Source organism: Caloenas nicobarica, chromosome 5 (assembly GCF_036013445.1).
Source record: "Caloenas nicobarica isolate bCalNic1 chromosome 5, bCalNic1.hap1, whole genome shotgun sequence".
In the NCBI taxonomy this organism is placed as follows: domain Eukaryota; kingdom Metazoa; phylum Chordata; class Aves; order Columbiformes; family Columbidae; genus Caloenas; species Caloenas nicobarica.
In genome coordinates, this window is record NC_088249.1 from 63,840,502 (window position 1) to 63,861,194 (window position 20,693).

Consider the following 20,693-nt stretch of genomic DNA (forward strand, 5'->3'; position numbering starts at 1 on the left):
TATTCTGTTTGTCATCTTCATTTCCCTTTTTTTTCTGAATGTCTCTCAAAGACAAAGAACAGCATGAAAATTGGTGTCTAAATAGAAATCAAGAAGTTCACACAACCTAAAGTTTGCATTTTTAAAATATTTTAAGAGGCTAAATAGTTATTTTTTAGACAATGATTTGTGAGTCTGTCTCATGATATTTGGTGTTTCTTCAGATATTTCTTAGCATTTAAGGCCGGTCGTATTTGTATAGAAGTGATTCCTGTACAACTGGTTTTTATTATCTGTGCTTTTGGTCATACCAATACTATAAAGTACTTCCCAGCCTAGACTAGCCTTCTACAGCCAAGACTCTGATCAGCTAAACTTTCCCCTTGAAAATGTAAAGATTGTGTGTTAATCCATTTCTTTTCATTTTCTAAGGGAGGAAAAAATATTTAAAAGCATAAATCTATATAAAGTATTTTAAAATATCTTGTAGAATGCACAGATATAAATAAGCAATTTAAGTTCCTAAAGCATTGGGACAAATCTGAAATAACTCTTAGAAACAAGGAGAGAATTTAAGATTTAAGCAATGACTTAAACACAACTTTCAGAAGGAAAAAAAAAAGAAATTAAAATACATGACAGGTAGTATGTGCTACTGTGTAACTATAGTACGTACACATCCTATACACACACAGCTCAGTGTATGTGCATATGGAAGGTATTCATTCCTTGTTATAATCTTGCTAATGTACTATTGCATAATGCCTGTCATAGACATTATAGGAATATACTACAAAATAAATCTCTTACAAATTACATGTCTGACACATAAGTATATCCTAGAAACTCATCCATAGGAAGAAACACTTCAGCAAATAAGAGCCAAATAGTATGGCTGGCAGCTCTGTCTTGTGTCTTATAAAACAGAATCGATTACTGGCACAAATGGGAGGGTTCGTTGCATTTTCCTTTCTGCTGGAAACAGCAAATGTCACAGTAGGTAAAAGAGTAAAACCACTGGGAAATGCTCAAGGGAGCAGAAAGCTCCAGCACTTACATCATGAAGAGGATACGCAGCTGAGTAGGTGCCATTATTTAGCAGTCTCTTAATCCCAAATTTTTTCTTCCCTTCTTCTGTTCCATACGGGCAACGTGTAAGAATATAATTAACCTAAGATACAAACATAAGAATTTCAGGCCTTTCCTGCTTTATGGACATTTAGCAGAAACCTATAATGTTTGTGCGCTGTGTATCATCTGCAGGAACAATACACAAAAGTAAAAAGTGGTTCTTCAGAAGGCCGTACCCAGCGTGAGATCACTGAGGACACGCTTGCCTTGTAGTCATCCAGAAGATCCATCCAACAAACACCACTCCTGATTCCTAAGAAAGACGCCCAGGCATCCAGGCTTCCTCGTATTTACTCACAGATATCACAGTTTATACCCTCCTTCCTTGCACGAACATTCCAGTGGGACCATGTAAACCTACCTGTAAATATCAGTAGGCAAATTCATATACGTACTATTCTGTTTCTCATGGACGGTGAGAAGAAGGTGCTCTCGTCATCGATGAGGTACAGCTCCTGCTTGTCCTTGCTGAACGGAGCCGTGAAATAATCGGGCTCGGGGTGCATCACCTTCTCGGGCAGCCTGAGCGGCGCCAACATACAGTCCAGGGGGTTCTCCACCGTGGAGGGAATGTCATTTTCCTTGATGGGAACTTTAATGTTCAGCACTTCTGCATACGTGATCAGAACCTCCCACGGGGCGTGGATCTTCACAAAATAAATCTTGCCATCTTCCGATTCCTGCCCCAGGGAAGTTAAATCGGATGTCAGACTAAACTGTGCTTCATTACAAGATTTATGAGAAAAGTTGTTATACAAAATTTATTGCCTTTTACATATTTTTAAAAGTGGTTTTTTTATGTTAAAGCGGGGGGCGTAGGGGAACTTTTTGTATATACATTTTTTTTATAACTGAAAAGCTTATCTGAGTGGTCGTTTGCTCATAAAGATAATCTTTGCACTACTAAAAGCTCACGAAGGCTTTTCAAACTACATTAATCGTGTGCACCGAGGCCTGAAAACTCTCCTTAGGCTCCGAGCGCATAGGAAACGCAAAGGTTGGCCGTGCAGGGCTGCAAAGCTGCTCTCTGCCCTGGAGAGGGCACTTTCCGTACAGCAAGTACAGCACACAGGAGCCCTTGCAAAAAGGAGTTACCAAGCAGAGTTAAGATCTGTCGCTGCCTCGCAGCTGTGATAAGGAATAATCCTATCGCAAGCCTCACCCCCCAGGATATGTTCTTGTAGCGTTCCTCAGCACACACGGGAGAAAATGGCAATCAGAAGGTATTTTAAATGTGTTACTCAATGAAGCCCTATGTGGGGATGCTAGACAGCCTGAACTTCATCAAAAGTTATTTTGCACCCCCCAGTTTCTGACTGAAGAAGTCAGCATCCTTGTTCTCTAGTTATTAAACAAAACAGTAACACTAATCAAACATCCTCAAGTTGTTACACCAGGGCCCTTCCTCATCCTAACTACAACATCCAGTGGCCATACGCTAATCCATTCACTGATTTCCAAATATATTACTAGTTGTTCAGTGCGATTAAATCTGGCTGTGAGCGTACTTCCCATTTACATGGGTTTAAATGAAGTCACAGCTATTCAGCTATTTTGGAACTGCTTTCTTTTTGTTATGAAATTCGAAGCCATCACTTCCTCCTGAATCAAAATTACTTTGCTTCTACAATTCTTATAAAGATATCTGAAAAAATGAACCAAATAGACACATTAAGCTTGTTTCACTTAGTCATAGCCCACTGGCTCTGGTAGAATAATTTGTAATTAGTAATTTGCAGGTATATTTCTTTGGTCCTAATTTTTTTCCTTTTTTTTTACCTTCTTGTCTTCTGTTTCTAGTTCCAAGCCAGCCTTTTGCAGATTGCTCTCAAATTCTTTTCTTCTTTCCTAAAGAGAAAAAAACCCCATGCTTTATTAACTGGTGAACTTAGCAACTAACTGATCACTTCCTAATGATTTCACCGAGTTTCACTCCTCCTTTGGAAAAGAAAGCAGCCAAAACCCAGCTGATGCAGACCAGGCCATTTCTGACTAGCACCAGGAAACCTATTTGTTAGTCAGGAATAGGCTCATAAACTGTGCAATCTCGTTAACCAGAAAAATAAATGAAGTCTTGGGGATGTGGTTTAGTGACAGTGTTGGGTCAATGGTTGGACTGGATGATCTTGAGCGTCTCTTCCAAGCAAAATGATTCTATGATTCTATATCACGCGTCTTGAGCATTTCTGACTCTTTGGAAGGGTGGTGTGTGGTGGTGTTTAAATTTAGCTCTATTTCTAAGGGACTGTTAAAACTAGATGAAAAGAAAAATTCTGGAAGCACGTGGAAGACTGATTGCTTCTACTGACATTGACTTACCAGTTAACCAACCATATCTGATACAGATGCTCAACTACTGATAACACACAATTCCAACAGGACGCCTCCCAAACAACGGAACTGTAAAACTAGATAAGACTAACAAATCATCCTGTGGAAGCTCAGATATGCTGAGCTTGCATAAGGCCAGCGTGGATTTCATGCAGAGATAAACCAAGGCCTCGCCGAGCCTGCAACCTTTGTGAACTCTGTCTTTTGCCAAGTAATTCCGAGCTGGTGTCTTAAGGCGAGAACATTTTCTTCCCCTTATTCTCTGTAGAATTTTTGCTCCTATTAATTTCCTTTTAATTATACACAATTCATTGAAGAACTGCCAGAATAACCAAAAGTTAAGCTCAATATTTGAGCTCTAGCCTCATTAGAAAGCACTAGGTAGACTAACAATTTATTGGTTAAAACCTGCGTGCTGGGTGATGTGTTCTCTACCGAAAGGTCTTACGTGACATTTTTCAAACACGCTTTAAAAAAGAAAAACAACAAACAGAACAAACCACCATAGTTTTCAGCCAGTTTCCTTTTCCTGGGTGTCTGTGAGGGTCAGGAAGCTCTATTTGCATTTCAGTTTGCATTAACTATGCAGATAAATGAATACAGACAAGAATGGCTTTAATGGCTCTGAAATCTATGCTAAGAGGTGTCCATATTAGTGGCCTTGTATTTTGATATGTCGCATCTGATTTTGTTATTCGATATTAAATTAGACACTGGCCTAGGTAAACTTGCAAATATGATCATTCCTGAGTTCTAGCACATGCTGGGGAAAATGCAATTCCACATATTATTTTTTAATTCATTTATCCCACAAACCTGCCTGCATGCGCCTGGATAAATATACCCCAGAACCCTTCTGTGCTGACCTGCTGATCTAATAGAGGACGATACAACTAAAAGGTGATTTATCATTACAGTCAAAGTGGTATATAAGAGCGGACATTCAGGCCTGGTATCCAGAGCTACGTGCTGTTCTGGGTTACATTTTGTCCGAACAAACACTGGGGGAGAGCCAAGTGAGTAGCTCAGGGGTTCTGTGCCACCAGACCCCAGCTCCTCTTCCCGCTGCGCACAGCCCAAGGGTCTGGCCCCAACCTACTGATTTTTCCCTACTACACACTTACTGTCATAAATTGCTTTGCTCTGATAGAAGTTATACTCTTTTCGCCTCTTTGCTCTCTTCCCTTAAGCCACCTTCTCTGAAACCCATGCGAATGTGCTGTACTTTGCAGTCACTTGAAACAACCAGCTTTAGAAGGAAATCAATGTGCTGCAAAAAAATTTTGCTCCCTTGTTTCTTGCCAAATACTAGATTTCTTCATGTTGCTGCCAAAGGCTTAAAATGGACCGAAGGTACCCTTGGATTAGTGCTGTTTTGTTTTAATATGTACTTAATATAGCTTGCTATCCCAAACCTAAAACACTGGACCTGGTGAGTGTATTTGTGGCTCCACAGTAGATGCCGCTCTGCAGTCACAGAGGGAAGCAACAAAACTAATCACAGCCGTGAAGACCAGGAGTTGTGGGCTAATGCCCTTCCTCACATTTACACTTTGTTTAAGCACAGTTCTTAAGCCCCTCCAAAGCATCTGTAAAGGACTGAAACCACATTTTCTGAGACCACTGTGGCCAATATGGGCGAGTTGCCAGTAGATCATCCACCTCTCCCAACACCGCTGGGGATATCCCGCCTGCTTTACGGGGTCACTTCACCATATAACTGATCCTGGGCTGTAATGATCCATCCCAATAAGATTAACAAAGCAAGATCCAAAGTCCAGCGGTACTAACACACCCAATGCAGATGCAACACTGCAGGATTAGATACCAAAGGAAGATAGATAAGTGTTATCAACCTGTTTCTTGATAAGAATGCTGTTACTGCTAGTAACAACAATCAGTAAGCAGGAAAATAAAATAAAGTTTACAACATATTATTCCTTCATCAAACTCCTCCTTCTCATTTTTCACATTCCTTTAGGCAGGGAGCGCCAAGCTGACAAAAGCCCTTCACATGTCAGGATGCTCAGGCTTATTCTAACTGCAGTCCCAGGTAGGATATTGGGAAATAAATACGGACTTTAGGAACAATCACGTGGTGGGGACTTTGCTTCCAGTAAACACAGGAACAAGTTACTTTCCACAGAGATCCCAGAGTCTTAATGCTCTGGAGTTTCTTGTGGAGAAATGCACTTATGGAGAATAAAGATCAAGTCCTGATCATACTTGAATGATTTGTTAGATATTTTTAAAAATTCTATTTATTTTTCCCCGTTCACACGCATTTCGTATGTGGGTAAAATATTTCCACTTATCTGCCAAAGGCTTTGAGGAAGCAAAAACGTAATCCTAATTTTTGTTTAGAGAGACTTTGTGGTTTGGATTTATTCATGTATCTTATAGAAGGCGAGTTCAAACCAGAGTTTAAGATGGAAAGTTTCTGGGGAACATCAAAGAAGTTAATACATTTGTTCTACATGACGCTAAGGGAGAAGATGAACAGACCGTCTCTTACGTCTGTATCAGGGCTGTGCTGAAACACACAAAGAAGTTATTCATCCTTTTCTTAGCAATGCAGAATAAAGCTGTTTCCTTGAGACAAGGAAACAAACCCCTTTGTCACAACTGTTATTCTCTTCCTATGAACATTTCTATTCTTAGCTGTTCCATTTTGCTGTATCATTGTATTACAGTAAAAGAAATTCACATTTCTGTCCTGCGATGACTGTACGATGGCAAGTACAATATGTCAGATGGATTCCAAAGGCTGCAGTGCATCAATATTTAAATCTTGTTCCCACAAAGACAACAGCACAGTACTTCTATGCCAAGAAATCTCCATTAATTTACGGGCATTTCATTGTATAAAGGTCTATGCTGGACATAAATATAGGGCAAATTTCCTTTTCTTAGCAGATAACCCAGGAACTGTGTAAAAGCTGATACGCTGTAACATGGATATATTTGTGCCTGTGTGTCCTGCAGCCACAGAGTTACCTATAGGGCCACAGACCAAACACCTTCCATGGGGACATACACTTTTACGAGTAGCAAATATATACAGAATTAAATCTCACGCAACTTGATGTGGATGTTCCAGCCTTTTGCAAGACAGAGACGTTTCTTCCTAACCAAGCGCGTTTTTGCCTCGAAGAAGAACTACAGTATTAGCTCTAACTCTTGGGTTCTTCCCCATGTGAATCCTTCGGGCCATAATGACACCCACGTACGTGGCCTCTGGTCTGGCAAAAATTCCCTTCCCGCTACCCCGTAACGACCCATAAAGCAATGAAATGGAAATTGCTGCACAAAACACAAATTAGTGACCAGACTGAGCATCTGGCTTGTTTTCCTACCCACTTGAAACTTTACCTAAATAGTCTCCATTTCTTTCCTCATGTTATTTGAGTATGACTAATGGAAAAGTTTATTTTAAGAGTTGCTTTCACATAGTTTGCATGGGTATCTTTCTTCTCTCTACACTGACTGGCCCTCTCTCTCTTCTTTTTTAAATGCATTTTGCTTCATGGGAGAAGAAGTAATCTAGCTGGATTACAGCCTGACAAAGTCAGTGTGGGTTTGAAAAATATACTTTTTTTTAAACCTATGGTCCCATAGCTATAATCTAACCCTGTGCCAAACCAGTCTCCTCAACGTGGCCAGTTGAGAAACGCTGCCTGTGAGATGCTTAAGATGGGAAAAACACCAGAGACAATGACGGAGATTCTTGCTATTTTTTTAAGATAACAAGAGTAAGACGCAAGAGCTGTGCTCTACACTGGGTCAGATTTGAATGCAAGTATACCTAACATAAGTCCTTAATGAAAACAGTATTTCCTTCATAAAGGATTGAAAGCAGTCAGCAATTTTTTTTGAACTGCCCAATGTTGCAGTTTTTGTTGAAAGGAAATTATCATTTTTAATTGTGAAACAATTTAATATGACAAGATATAGGTAAGAAATGTTCTTTACTTCACAGACCTTCAGTTTTCATCATGATTTTGTCATAAGCCTCAGCATAATTAGTTTTCTTCCAATATCCTTATTTTTCTGAATAATATGATTACATGAGAATGAAGTTTATTTAGTTTCCCTCTCCTTTTTATTTTATTTTATTTTTATTATTATTATTATTATTATTATGACCAAACTTTGGAGATATATATTGGAGAGACTAGTTTGTAAATGTGACCTCTCCTGGCAGAGAGAAGGCAATGAATAAACAGAAAACAAAAGAATTAAAATCCCTGCAATTATTATTTTTTAAAACATTGTGCTTTATATAAAGTTTTTCTTTTGTCTTGACTGCATCTCATAGTTCTGGATTTTTTTATATAGTTTGAATTTACGTGTTAGTCAAGTTAGACCTCAAGTGTCAGTGTGAGCAAGAACAAATACATATCATTTACTGATTCCATCTGTCCTACTGTCACCATTCAGTCAACTGGGTCGTGCTGGGAAGCTCAGGGATGATCACTAACCAGCATTTTAGAGAAAGCTTCAACTTCATGCTCTGTTATTATACACAGGCAGTCTCTTATCAAAGTCACTTTAAATATTCTTCTAGAAGAATAAATACACATATGTAGAGTGCAAGTCAAGCACAGGGAAAAGCTCAAAGAGGAGACGCTGTGTTTGTTTTACTCCGAGTATTTATTTTAATAAAGTCTCAAAAGGAAAATTACATGGATCCTTGGACCTAAGAATCTATTTCTGCTCTAACTGAAGTCAAAGGATGGGAAAAAAAATTACTGTTACATTTCATTTGGATAATGCTTTGCTTATTTAAAAGAAACCTTCATTTAACTAGCTACATGTACAGTTTCACCACAGCCACAGGTAACTGTAAGACTGTTAAATGAAGAAAACAAAGTCATTCGGATTACTTGGCATTGATTGTATAATATATTGGCCAGCCTAAGTAACGGAGAGTGACCAATTTGGTAAATAAAGCCCCAAATATCTAATAACATTGGGTCCTAATGCGCAACAGTAAATTACACAGAAATTTCAGTACATAGAATAGCTTTTTACACACCTATCAAATTTTTAACCAAGTCCAATTCTAGCTGAGTGCAGTGATTTGAAAGGCTTAGCAACTGATATTCAGGTTATGATAGATAAGAATTAAGACGACCTCAAAAAGACAAACTTACCAACTTTTTTTCCCATTCCTTATTGAGATCATCCACATAGGAGAGAACAAAATCAATTCTCCTGACACCATCCCTGAAGAAAATAGAATCTTTGCTTTGATGTCTTTTATCAATCTGTGGAAGACACAGGCAGATGATTAAAAAAAGCAAGTATTGCTGTCTCTCTAAAATGTAACAGAAGACAAAGAAGTTCCCCAAATTGTCTCAATTCTTCAGTTTCTTCATAGCTGAAGATACACTTGTGCAAGTTTTAACAAGGGATATATCCAGTTAAAATAATTTCAAAATTAGCTGCTTATGTCCACAAACTCTACATGTAAATAACAAATATATGAAGAATAAATATATGTTAGTGTAGCAATACCTGTGAGCAATGTCACCGTTTATTCTTTCACAATCTTTACTAGTGTGTCATAAATGATCAAGACAAGTGTTATCTGAGAGCGTGGGGTTTTTTCCTGCAGTTAGTCAGAATGTCACTCTACACAAAACCCAGCCAGGGCACGGTTCATCGACCCGAAGCAGGTAGCAAAATGTGAATTCCATGCGTTTTCTTCTACATAACGAGAGTCACTAAACCAACCACCATAGAGAAACATGTTCCAGCAATGATTACATGTGAAAATGCACACAAACAGCACAGGGGTTATATTTCAAAATAGAGTATTTACTTTCTTGGAGGAAAAAAAAAAAATCTAATAAAAGGTTATCAATCCAACAGGGTAATTAGTATTCTAATTGGTCTATTAAAGGTCATACTTTCATTTCTCAGCATGCCAGAATGTCATAGTAACAACATTAATCTTTTTCACTCATTAGCCTACAGCAATTAATGTTAAGGAAATAAAGACTATTACTTCACTTTCCTAGGGATCTTAACATAATATTAGGTAATATTATTTATTATCATATCAATATTCACCTCTATCGAATTGTTTACAGGACTGGAGGTTCATCCAGCAAAGTGCTCTCCATACAAACTAATACTCTGGTCTCAATTTAACTCCATGCTAAGGAAGGTTGGTGTTGGTTTTTTTAACCACACCCATCACAAAAATTGTATTTTTACAAGACTGGGTTTTCATTTTATTAGAGTAGGAACAAAAAAGAACAGTTTAGAGGGATACGTCTCCGTCTTCTCCCTCTTAAGCCATGCAAGGATGCACATGAAAAATATTCTGTGCTTTCCCAGGGAACTTTGTAATGTGAACCTTGCTCCCAGTTAACAAAAGGCACCACACAGTGAAGCATGTTATTACTGCAGCCATCGAGCCACTTGCAATATCATTCATCACTGGTTTTTACCCTGAGACGTCGCTTCAGGAACAGATTATATCTCCTTCCACTCTGCCGGAATAACCAACAAGTAGTTAGTGAGCCCATGGTTCCTCCCCAAAACCCAAACCAACTGCTTCCAGCACACCTCAAAACTAAAGTTAGTAACAAATCTGTGCTCTTAAAAAAGCTGAGAAAAGCCTCCAACTATTACAAAAATACAAGCACCCACAAACATTATGACTACAACGTCTTTTTTATTAAAAGCAAAGCTGTGCTGGCAACCATCTTGATAATAAACTCACGTGGTTTAAAATAATGACTCCTATAAAATAATGACTCCTATAATGCTAATTGCCATGGTTTGGATACTTAAGCAGATTTTTTAAAAAAGAACAATTGAAAGTTTATTAGAATGGAATGCAAAGGTAACAAAACAAGCGCTGGGTAATGAATAGCGTGTGCCTGTTTCTGTTACGCTCAGGTTGGACCCACGAGGACATAAAAAGACAAATAGCAACCAGGTGATTCTAGAGCGGACAATATTACAAGCAATAAAATCCGCGTACTCCAGGACATGTGTTTGTCTTCAAACAGGCTCGAATTTAATAATAATAATTTAAAAATATCCTTATTGTGCCATAGTGTTGCACAACTTCATGCGTTTTCACCATCCACGCTGGTAACTGCAGAACGCAGGCAGGAGCAGGCTCGGACCATCCGGGCATGCTGGAGAATTCCTGTCTTTCTGAAACTATCCAAGCCTTTGGGAGCTACAAATCAAACACAAAAAAGCTTCTGAAAATGCTGCACTCTCTCTTTGCCTTCCCTCTTTGGCAATTCTGTTGAGATTTTTGTCGTTTTTCTTCTTGAGAAATATTTACAGCAGATCAATTAGAGCAGATTACTTTGTAAGACTGAAAGCAGGACAGCTACCTCAGAAAATGCTTTTGTTTCCAAATGCAGTACATAATCGTGCAAGACTAAGAGGGTCACAAAAATAATGGAATCCAATAGAATAAAAGAAAAGAAACAGCCTTTTCTTATTCTATTTTGTGTTTATGGCATTTTTTTAAATACAATTGTGACAAGCAAATCGCAACTGTTTAGATGTTAATGTCATCAAATTAACATAGAACCACACCCATAGCTACGTAGCATCAACAGGACTGTAATTGTTCAGCATTACAGCAAGTGAAACCCAAAGTGCATTCTAAAAACTTACAATCTTGGGAATCCACCTAAAACTGAACCACCCCAACTGGTAATTTAAAAAGACAGAGATTGCGCGAGCGTAGACACTGTCCTAGAAAACTAAAAAAAGCCATATACACAAAGTATAAAAATCAATAAATAATATTTATTTCACAACGGGCTCCTGCCAAAGGAGTGTCCCAAATTCCTTGGGCAGCATAGTTATTAATTAGATTATTCCATACAATTGAAGTAATACTTTGTCTTCAGTGCCAAAGTTCACCAATTTTCTAGAATTTATCAGAATCCTGCTCAGTCATTAAAGGCCTGACTATCCATTTAAGAAGATGCAGCAATCATCCTTGGATCTGCTTTGAGAAGGGGAATACTTATCACTTCTGTCTCCTTCTGTACGTAAGATTATTCATCATGGATAGTGACAGACCTACTTATTAAACCCATAAATTATTCCTTTCCATTTTGCTGCATTTGGATTTCACCAGAAGAACAAGATCAGTCTTGCATATTCATGCCATTCTGTGCATAAACGTGCACTCACAGGTTTAAAATATATCAAATTTTACTAATTTGCACTGGTTGCATCAATGAATCATAAAATATTATGGATCAGTACTTCTCATTCCTTAACAGCTCTTTCCAGAACTGTATTCAAATTAATTGATCATAGACAACCTGCAGTTATTCAGTGAAGTTACACCTCATCAGAGCAGATATTGTGTGATGTGTACCTTCTGGAATACAAGTAACCAAATTAAAACTTCCCCACGCAGCTTTGGAATAATTGAATAACACCCAATGAGGAATTACAGAAGAGATGGAGCCCCGAGGTGTATGGTGAAAACTCAAGAGGCAACAGCCACAGGTTGCAACAGGGAAATTCCTCCTGGATTGAGGGTGGGGTTGAACAGGAACAGGTACAACAGGTTGCCCTGATTGACTACGTAATCTCCATCCTCAGAGATCACACAGCTTGACCAAAGAAGGCCCTCACTGAGCAACCTGATCTAAATTTGAAATCAGCCTTGCCTTGAGTAGGAGATTGGCCAAGGAGACCTCCGGAGGTCTCTTCCAGTCCAAGCCAGTGTATGATTCTATGAAATGGTGCTACTTCCAAAAAGTTCAATAAATCCATCAGCTACAAAGCAAGTTTACAAAAGCTACTTGTTCAAAAACAAATACTGCTCTCCTGTTCTCCAGTAGTAGCTTCCCAGTTTTAATAGTCTTAATTATCTCTATAAGAACTAAAAGACTTGGTAGCCTGTCGACAGATGTGCTAATTGAACCCTGTATGGTCTATCATAAAGAGGGAAATTTTCTTTTAATGTGGCTATGTAAGTGAAAACTGACTGGATTCATACAGAACTAATAATTCTAGTTACACCATAAGTGATAACTTCTGGCTAGACATCCAGTGGAGGTCAGGGTATGGAACCACATTCAACCAACCTTCCAAGTACCTGGATTTGCAATCCTCACATTAGAGACTCAGGCAGGACAGCTTATAAGAAAGACCAAGATGTCAGTACAAAAATAAACAAAGCACAGCTCAAGATGAAGTAAGGCCACAACACCCCATCACGGTCGGTTCTGCCCAAACTGGTTTGGGTGAAGGGTGTAAATGCTGGTTGACGGTCACACGCTACATCCAAACCCATCAAAACCCTCCTGCTCAGGCCTTGGCCACCTTGCTCGTACCAGTGGCCCAGACAGGCCTCTCCAGGGCCAAAGCAAACAGCTCGAGGGGAAAGGGAACTGCTGGATGTGGCATCAACCGCGAAACACAGAAAGTGCTTCAGAAAAGCAGCTTTGGAGTGAAGCTGAAGAGACTGTGGTCAACATTTCCCTGGCCCCGCACCGAAGCACACAGGCAGCTGACCTTGGTCAGCACAATCCACCAGCCCTCGGCTGTCTAACGATATCACAGCACCTGAAAAGCAAATACATCTTGCAGATTATACCTGGATGATCTAATCCTGTATATTTTCGCAGGACTCGGGGATTTCTATTTTGGGCTATCTACCTCATAGGAAATTTATGTCCCCACAGGCCGCTCAGCGCAGGTCTCCCCTTGCAGGCAAGGGAGCTTCCTTCAAATATCCCTTGCTACTCAATATCCCAGCCCTCTCTATGTCTGTACTTCAAAGACCAAGGAACCTGGCTTAGAGCAGGACTTTTCAGATTAATATTCAGTCAGAAAACTGCAAGTTTCTCAGAGGCCTACATTCAGAACCACACTTCCCAAATTTAGTTCCCCAGAGTCCAAGGTTTCACAAATGTCTGACCTCGCAGAGCTGGGACTGCGGGTTCAGACCTCAGCGTCCCTCACCTTCTGGTTTCTGCATCTCAGGGTGGGAAGATGGTTTAGAACAGTGATTTCAGCAACAAAGTAGTAACCAACACTAATCTGAGACAGAGGAACCCGAGACATGAGCTTCATTAGAGTCACAGCACGGTGAAGAATCTGTGTCTACGAGTAACGGGTATGCTGAAAAGTTACGTCAATAACATGATGCCCACCGGCACATCTTTGAGTTCTATTATCGAAGTTCTACATTACCAGACAAGAAAACTACCTGAAATTACAAAATAAAATTGATTTGCAACATTTTGCTTACAAGATACAGTCTACAAACCAAATATTTATTTACTGCACACCTTTGATAATCATACAGGCAAATTATTTTATCACAGACAATGTAACAAACCAAAATAACTATATCACAAAGGAATTCATTAATTTATGAATTAAAAATCTACTGCAGAAAAAAATTCAGAAAACAGAAATGACAAAAATATAAGGGCTTGAAAGCTGAATCAAAATACAAGAAAAGCCTCCACAATTGGAGGGGTAGGAAACATTCAATGGCTTAAAAACAAAATTATCACCCTTGACCCCCAGTTCACAGAGAACATTTATACACTTCACTTTTCCCAGAATTAAACTTGCTTACAGCTATATGAGAAACATGGTGATTAAAGTGCTGCTGTGCTAAATACAACCGTTTGATAAAATTTATTTCCAAAAGCAAAATGCTCCTGGAAATGCATTTTCACAACATATGAAAATATACAGGCACTCTACTGAAAATCAAAAAGGCAAATTCCCGGTTTATGCACAGTAAACTCAGTTCCCATTAGACCAGAGAGCCCCTTTGCATGAAGTTCTCTTCAATATTCTTCCTTGGAGGAATCCGCGCGACCAAAGTGCTTCCCCACTTCAACGAGGTGAATCAACAACACAAGATCTTAACGCCACACATCCCCATTTCCGGTTATGCTTCATGCAGGCTACGAAGTTGCATACAAAACTATAACCTTTCCCATTCAAAAAAAACCCACAAAAGCTCAGGTATTTCTTGCAGCTAAAACTTGCAAGCTGCTTTTTGCACCTTTACCACGCTTGTGTCTCAATTTTGAACCACAGGAAGATCGGAAAGCTTGAAAACATGCATTTCAAAACCATTTAGGAGACCAAGATGTTTGCACTAAAATCTAAATGCACAGAAAAAGCCTCTCTGGATAAAAGAACACATTGAACAAGAACAGAACAAAGAAAAATAAAAATTATGCTAAGAGAGCGTACATGTTAATGTAAGACACCAGAGCCCAATGTAAGCAAGCAGACAGTTTTAATACACCTCAGCATGTACTTCTTCAGTTATCTTAAATGAGTTTCGTAATTTTTTTCTCCATAAAAGAATAATGGTTATTTTAAGTTTTCTGGTATATTTACCAATTAATACAATTGTCTTGTCTATGAATTTCAACAACAGGATATTTTGAGCCTTTCCTTATTACTTGCTACAATAAGAAAGAAAAAAGGCAACACATTTCAAATGATGTCAGTGTTTGTTGCTTGCTCTTTAAAACATTTTAAAGTATCATGCTGACTCAGAGAGCCCTCCAGATAAAAAGAAATCCCACATTTGTTAATAACACCATAGTCAGAATATACCCTATATCCCATCAAACCAAAACAATGATAAAAAAGCAAACTTTCCAGTTTACTCCACCAATACTTAACTTTTCCATTTTATTTATTATCCTTTTGGTTCGCTTGAATTTATCATTTAAGCCATCACTGGGAATAAACTCAAAGACCACATTCATTTTGATATGCTAGAAAAACAATGATTTCTGGAAGGATGGCTTCCTTGAAACTGGAAAATTTTCTGGTGAGGGACTTTTTGGCAAACGGTAATAGAAGACGCCACACAGATTCATGCAGGGAAGCATGAATATCGCTTACTGCTTACCACTTGATGTTCAGGGATGAGTAAAGTAGTCTCAGTGCTGTTTAGGCCCTGCCAGTGGCATCACGGGAAAAACATAATGTTGTTAGCGACGATGCAAAGGACGCTTTAAAATAAAAGGCTATTTCAGAAGAAACAGTGCAGCTTCTGGTTTAAGTTGCCGAAAAGCTGTTCTGCGCGATAGATGGGTTTTCAGTCTAGATAAAGTTTAAACAAACCTCTACTCTCTCAGGTGAGCTGGGTCTCCAGCCTACACCACTGACTTCTACATGGCCCATATTGATTTTTAAATATTAGCAAGAATAACTTTTAATAAAAGCTATACAGTAATCCTCAGCGTTTCCATTATAAAAAATAAAGTCTAGACAACTTGGCACAGCTTTCCATTTGCAAGCTGATAAAGAACAAATTTTAACAGCACTTCTTATTTTCATATCAAAGAGAGAAAATGTGCATAGCATAGATGGCTGCACTTGCATTCAGAACAAACGTGACACCCCTTCGCAGCTATTTTTTCAACGCAAACTGAAATTACACCCCGTGAACTGAAGGAAAACGAATTCGAGGAGACAAATCATTAACCTCATAGTGTAGACAAGGCAAATTGGTATCAGTAATTACAGTTGTTACACCTCATGAGACTGGTGAGGGCTTCCCGGCTTCCAGTTCTGATCCATGCCTGCTGAGGCCCTACCCTGATTTTAGTTGTATTCATTGTATTAATACAAAATCTGGGTGCTCATTATTTTTCTGTACGGGGGCCCAGAGGGTGCTGCAACGTCCTCGGAATATTTTGCAGGCAGGGATGGCAGGAATAAGGGACCTGGAGGCTTCGCTGTTGGAATGAATGCTGGTTTACAGTCCCTAAGCAATTTGGCAACACCTAATTCTGTTAGTCAATAATTTCTCACACTGTTCTTCTGCTTCTGGAAACAAATTATAGACAGGTTTAAACAGTGCAACCAAATCGTGCAAGCGGACTATGAAAATAGGACAGTTCCCTATGGAATTAAATTAGCTTTCAACAGAAGCAGAATACTAACTTCATTTCATTATCGTATCATCATTTATTGGTTTGGGGTTGTATTATTTCAAAAACGTGCATTTCCCCAAATCCAATTTTCATAAAGTACCGTCCATGATTTTTGAAATTCGAAGTGAACATTTTTCACTTTTATTGCAATTTTACTTGAGAGAAACCACACAGGCCCACTCCTATAATTCTGTGAAACACGCTATTTTTGTTCCTATTTACATTGCAAGTGATACACACACACACACAATTCTACATTCTTTCTTTGTGATGCCATCTGAGTATTTGCTTATCTAAATAAGATTAAAATGTCCTCTTCAGAATTCAGTCAAGCAAACCCAGAGAGATCGATCTGTTTTTGGCAAGGAATCCACATGAGAAACAGTGCAAACGTAAATAGCCGCACTGTGCCCTTACCCTAAGATAGTCTGAACTGGCTTTAGAGGTCTAATCCTCTCATCACTGATGCTACTGGAAAAACCTGCACTATTTGTAGAGAAATAAGGGCTGAGACACTTAAACGGGAAGTTTTTCTCCAATTATACACTGAAAATACCTGCCATGTAAAGTACTGTACAAATTTGACATGGATAACAGTGCAGCCTTGTTCCTGATGTCCTCATTTTTTCTTCCACCTGTCCATCCTGTGCTGCTCCCACCTCCTCCATAATTCAATGTAAATATGGATTTTAGCCACCCGCTGCACCTCACGTGCTGCCTACACTGTTTCACTCCGAGATAAAATTGTAATATATTTGGTGAAACGTTCAACTGTGGGATGAAAACAGCGTCCAGCTGCCAAAAACCCTTTGTACGTTCCCATTTGTTTTGTGAAACACTTTCCTGTTAAACCAGGGAACTCCCCCTGCTCTCAGTACAACTGCCTGAAATTATTTGGCTCAAGTCCTGCGGGTTATGTATTAAAAAAAATAATTATAGTCAACATACCTTTACCTTGCACATTTAAAGTGCAACAACTCTTCTAGAGAGACATAATTTTTTCATCACATGCTAAATTCTCTGTACAGCACAATGGGGCTTCAGTCTTCATAACACACGAACCCCAAAACAAGAACCAATCCGTGCTTTCAGAAATGCTCAAATAGTCCAACCTCGCTGAGATGAAAACCAAGAATAAAGGTTGGCAGCACTGCTGGGCTGGTGCTTCATACTTTGGAATCCACTCTTGTCTTAATAATGGTATTTTGTGTTTCTCTCTACTTGAAAAGCCACTGGTCTGAATTGCAAATGAACAAGCATGAAGAGTAATGTATGTTATCATGGCGTTTTTTTCAGAAAAAAGAAATCAGTTCATTTGGAACACCTGCAGCAACTGCTGCTCTCAAAAAAAAGAATAACCTGTCTCACATGCCTAATTTTGGTAAAATGCTTTGTTTTGCCACATTTGATGGAGCTCTGTCAATTTACTCCTGCTAACCTGGCTTAAATAAAGATGGCTTGTTCTCAGATTTTCTCACAATCAAGTTACAATATGGAAAATCCTGTTTAACAGAAATTTTTAGTAAGCATTCCATTGGTGTGAAATTAACAGGAAGGGTGAAAATTTCATCTTTAACTGTGCAAAATTACCTCGTAGCTTCTCACAGCCAGAGTAGGGCACTATCCTGCAGCTTTACTCAGAGTAGTACAGCCTTGTATGGGCTGAGAAACGCAGCGTCCACATACACACAAAGCAAACGTTTTAAATTACTTTGCACTTCTTAATTGGAACAGCAGACAAATAGTCCTCAGCATACGCCTCTTACAGATGCTGATAAAATACAGACTAGTTAGTAAGTCTTCTACAAAATTTGTACTAACTTTACAATTATCCCATTTGAATAGCCTAGAATTTTACTATCAGGAAATTTAATACAAACTCTAACTTTTTAACCTTTCTTCCAATCTTAAATTATATAACCAACCTTCTTCCCTCTTAAGAATAAGAACACTATTGTGTCAGTGGGCCTCATCCTCATTTCCTTTTTCATTTGAACAACTAATTATAATCACGGAACAGAGATGCACTGTGCTATCAAAACAGAATTATGCCATTATATATTTTTTTTCTGGTGCTCTCTTTGCATAAATATAAAGTACAGAGAAAAAACAGATTCTCAGTTTTTCTTTCATTGATTTTCCAATTTTCTTGAAAGGACTTTCAGAGGCATTTATCTATTTTTTGGAACACAAACACCATAAAGATTGATCCAGGTAGATTCTACATCTAGAGACTCGATTAGGACAGTTGCTGGTCCCTAACAGAAGTCGCTGTCTGTGAATTATTGATTTAAAAAGGAGATCATTTGAAGCAGTCCCCATTGCAGCGCCTATCTGAAAATATCCCTAGCATATCCATTTTTATTCCCCTCCAGTCTGTGCTGAAAACATCTCCTCGCCTCCCAGTATCTAGAAATGCCGCATGCTATAAGGCTTGTAATATGAAAAGCTGTTGAACTCTAAGCGATCCTGTTTCTTTTGTCTTTGTGGGACATTAAAAGGAGAAAAATAAAGAAAGTCAACAAAAAGCATATAAAAAATGCAAATAAACTAGGGTAATTTAGGGAAGCAGCAGTGGATTAGAGCACAAATGCAAAATCATGAGGAAGGACCAAAGCACCACTGACAGGAGACTCAATTGTTTTTTGAGTCCTGGACTTCATCTGCCTTTTGTGTATGTGTTGGCAGGTTTCCCTACAGACTGTTTTTCACCTTCTTTTTTGTTTTACTCGCATCATTCCTTGTGTACATATCACATGCTCCTTTACAGATTACAAAAGAAAAAAAAAAGCCACTGAATTATGGATAGGTAATGTTTTCTGCTTTCTGTATTTGAATCTAGATTTCTTTTCCCCCTGCTCTTGCTAAATCAACAATAAGGATGTAGCTTTTTCTCCCTATTGCTGAGCAGAAAAATATTCTTATTGTACGTTACATTTCTTCCCTTCCAAAAGAAAAGACAGTCCAAGCATAATGAAGTTCTGACTTGAATGTAATTCATTTAACTCTTTCCCAATGGTCTTTTTATGAATGAATTCCATTACTATTTTAAAATTACCTGACTTCATTGTTTTAAGACTTCTAAGCTTTCATATTTTCCAATTGCATGAACAAAGTTAAGTACTTGGTTAAGTTATAAGAATGTTTCCAATCTCTCACTAGAGTAAAATTATAAAGTAGAGAAATGTGCTGTCTGTCAAAACAAGAACAAAGCACGTTGACCTGAGCTCAAAAGGGTCCTGGTGGAATGGGAAGAAATCGCGGCTTGTTTTTTATGCCAGGACAAATGACCCCGCTCAGTTCCTATGGGAACGCATCGAGGATGATAAAAGGCAGCCTAGTGGAGAACTGCAGGAAAATAAATTCTTCCAGTTTATAGAGAAGAACACTGAAGTTGTGACAACACATGAACATAAAGGATTAGCGTTATATGGAAAAAGAAACCAGGGCTACCTTACTTCTGGAATGAATTCATGGAAAAGCTTTAAGGATAGACTTAACCTGAATATCTAGGACATTGATCATCAAGCACTAAGCCTGTCCTGGCTGGTAAGAGTGTGAAACGGGGCAAGAAGATTAACTCTGTAGCTTTATGTCTGCCTAATGCACAGAAAGCAAAAATCAGATAAATGAGACCGCATTCCTAAAACTCAAACCTTCATTTGCTTTTTCGTAAGTCTTGCTGCACTGTCAAAAAGTTCCTAGAGCAGAGGAACGTGAGTGCCTTGATTTCCCTACCGAGCCAGCAATATAATTCGCAGCATGAAATGAAGTGCTGGGTTTGTGCAGAAGCATTATGTTTTTCCAATTGCCAAAACATCAAATGATTGTGAGATTCTCATTTCAAGAGTGATACTGGAAACACTGTTTTCTACCACTACTGTGTTGCAGCGCTAACATTCGTAAAGTCTTTTGTAAGACTCAATGAGTGTCAGTGGCACTTTCATGGTTTTGCTCCTTCGGAACACTAGAGGAGGAAGATGTTTACGGGATAAAAAAGGAGGTGTAAGACAATCTAAAAGAAATATTGTTTTTAAAACTAATTCTCTCACAGCAACTCTCCTCTTTCTTCCTACCAGTAATAAAGTAACACCGTCCATACTGGACCTTACCTCGGAGCTGCTGGGGATTTCTGATTCTGCAGATGAAACAGTTTCACATAAGGGTCCATTGCATTCTTCCCCTAAGGAATATGGAAAGAAAGATTCACATAAATACATTCCTTATTTTAAAACATGATTGTAGCTGAAAACGAAGTGAACCTCGAGGGCATGGAACTACAAACAAGCAAAAGCTGGAAAATACTACTCAGCCACATAA

The 20,693-nt window shown here is 38.7% G+C and overlaps 1 protein-coding gene across 2 annotated transcripts in view; it reads right to left on the bottom strand.

Annotated features, from left to right (window-relative positions):
- ANO5 (anoctamin 5) overlaps positions 1 to 20,693 on the bottom strand; it is a 54,748-nt gene that overhangs the window by 22,721 nt on the left and 11,334 nt on the right. The window contains exons 2-8 of one of the 2 annotated variants that reach the window (XM_065635119.1): positions 20,486 to 20,556; positions 15,344 to 15,391; positions 9,903 to 9,944; positions 8,598 to 8,711; positions 2,890 to 2,958; positions 1,506 to 1,790; positions 1,037 to 1,150 (exon numbers count right to left, since the gene is read on the bottom strand). In XM_065635119.1, the coding sequence (XP_065491191.1) occupies positions 1,037 to 1,150; positions 1,506 to 1,790; positions 2,890 to 2,958; positions 8,598 to 8,711; positions 9,903 to 9,944; positions 15,344 to 15,391; positions 20,486 to 20,556 (743 nt within the window). The remainder of the gene's footprint in view (positions 1 to 1,036; positions 1,151 to 1,505; positions 1,791 to 2,889; positions 2,959 to 8,597; positions 8,712 to 9,902; positions 9,945 to 15,343; positions 15,392 to 20,485; positions 20,557 to 20,693) is intronic. The other variant, XM_065635120.1, reaches the window with a different exon arrangement.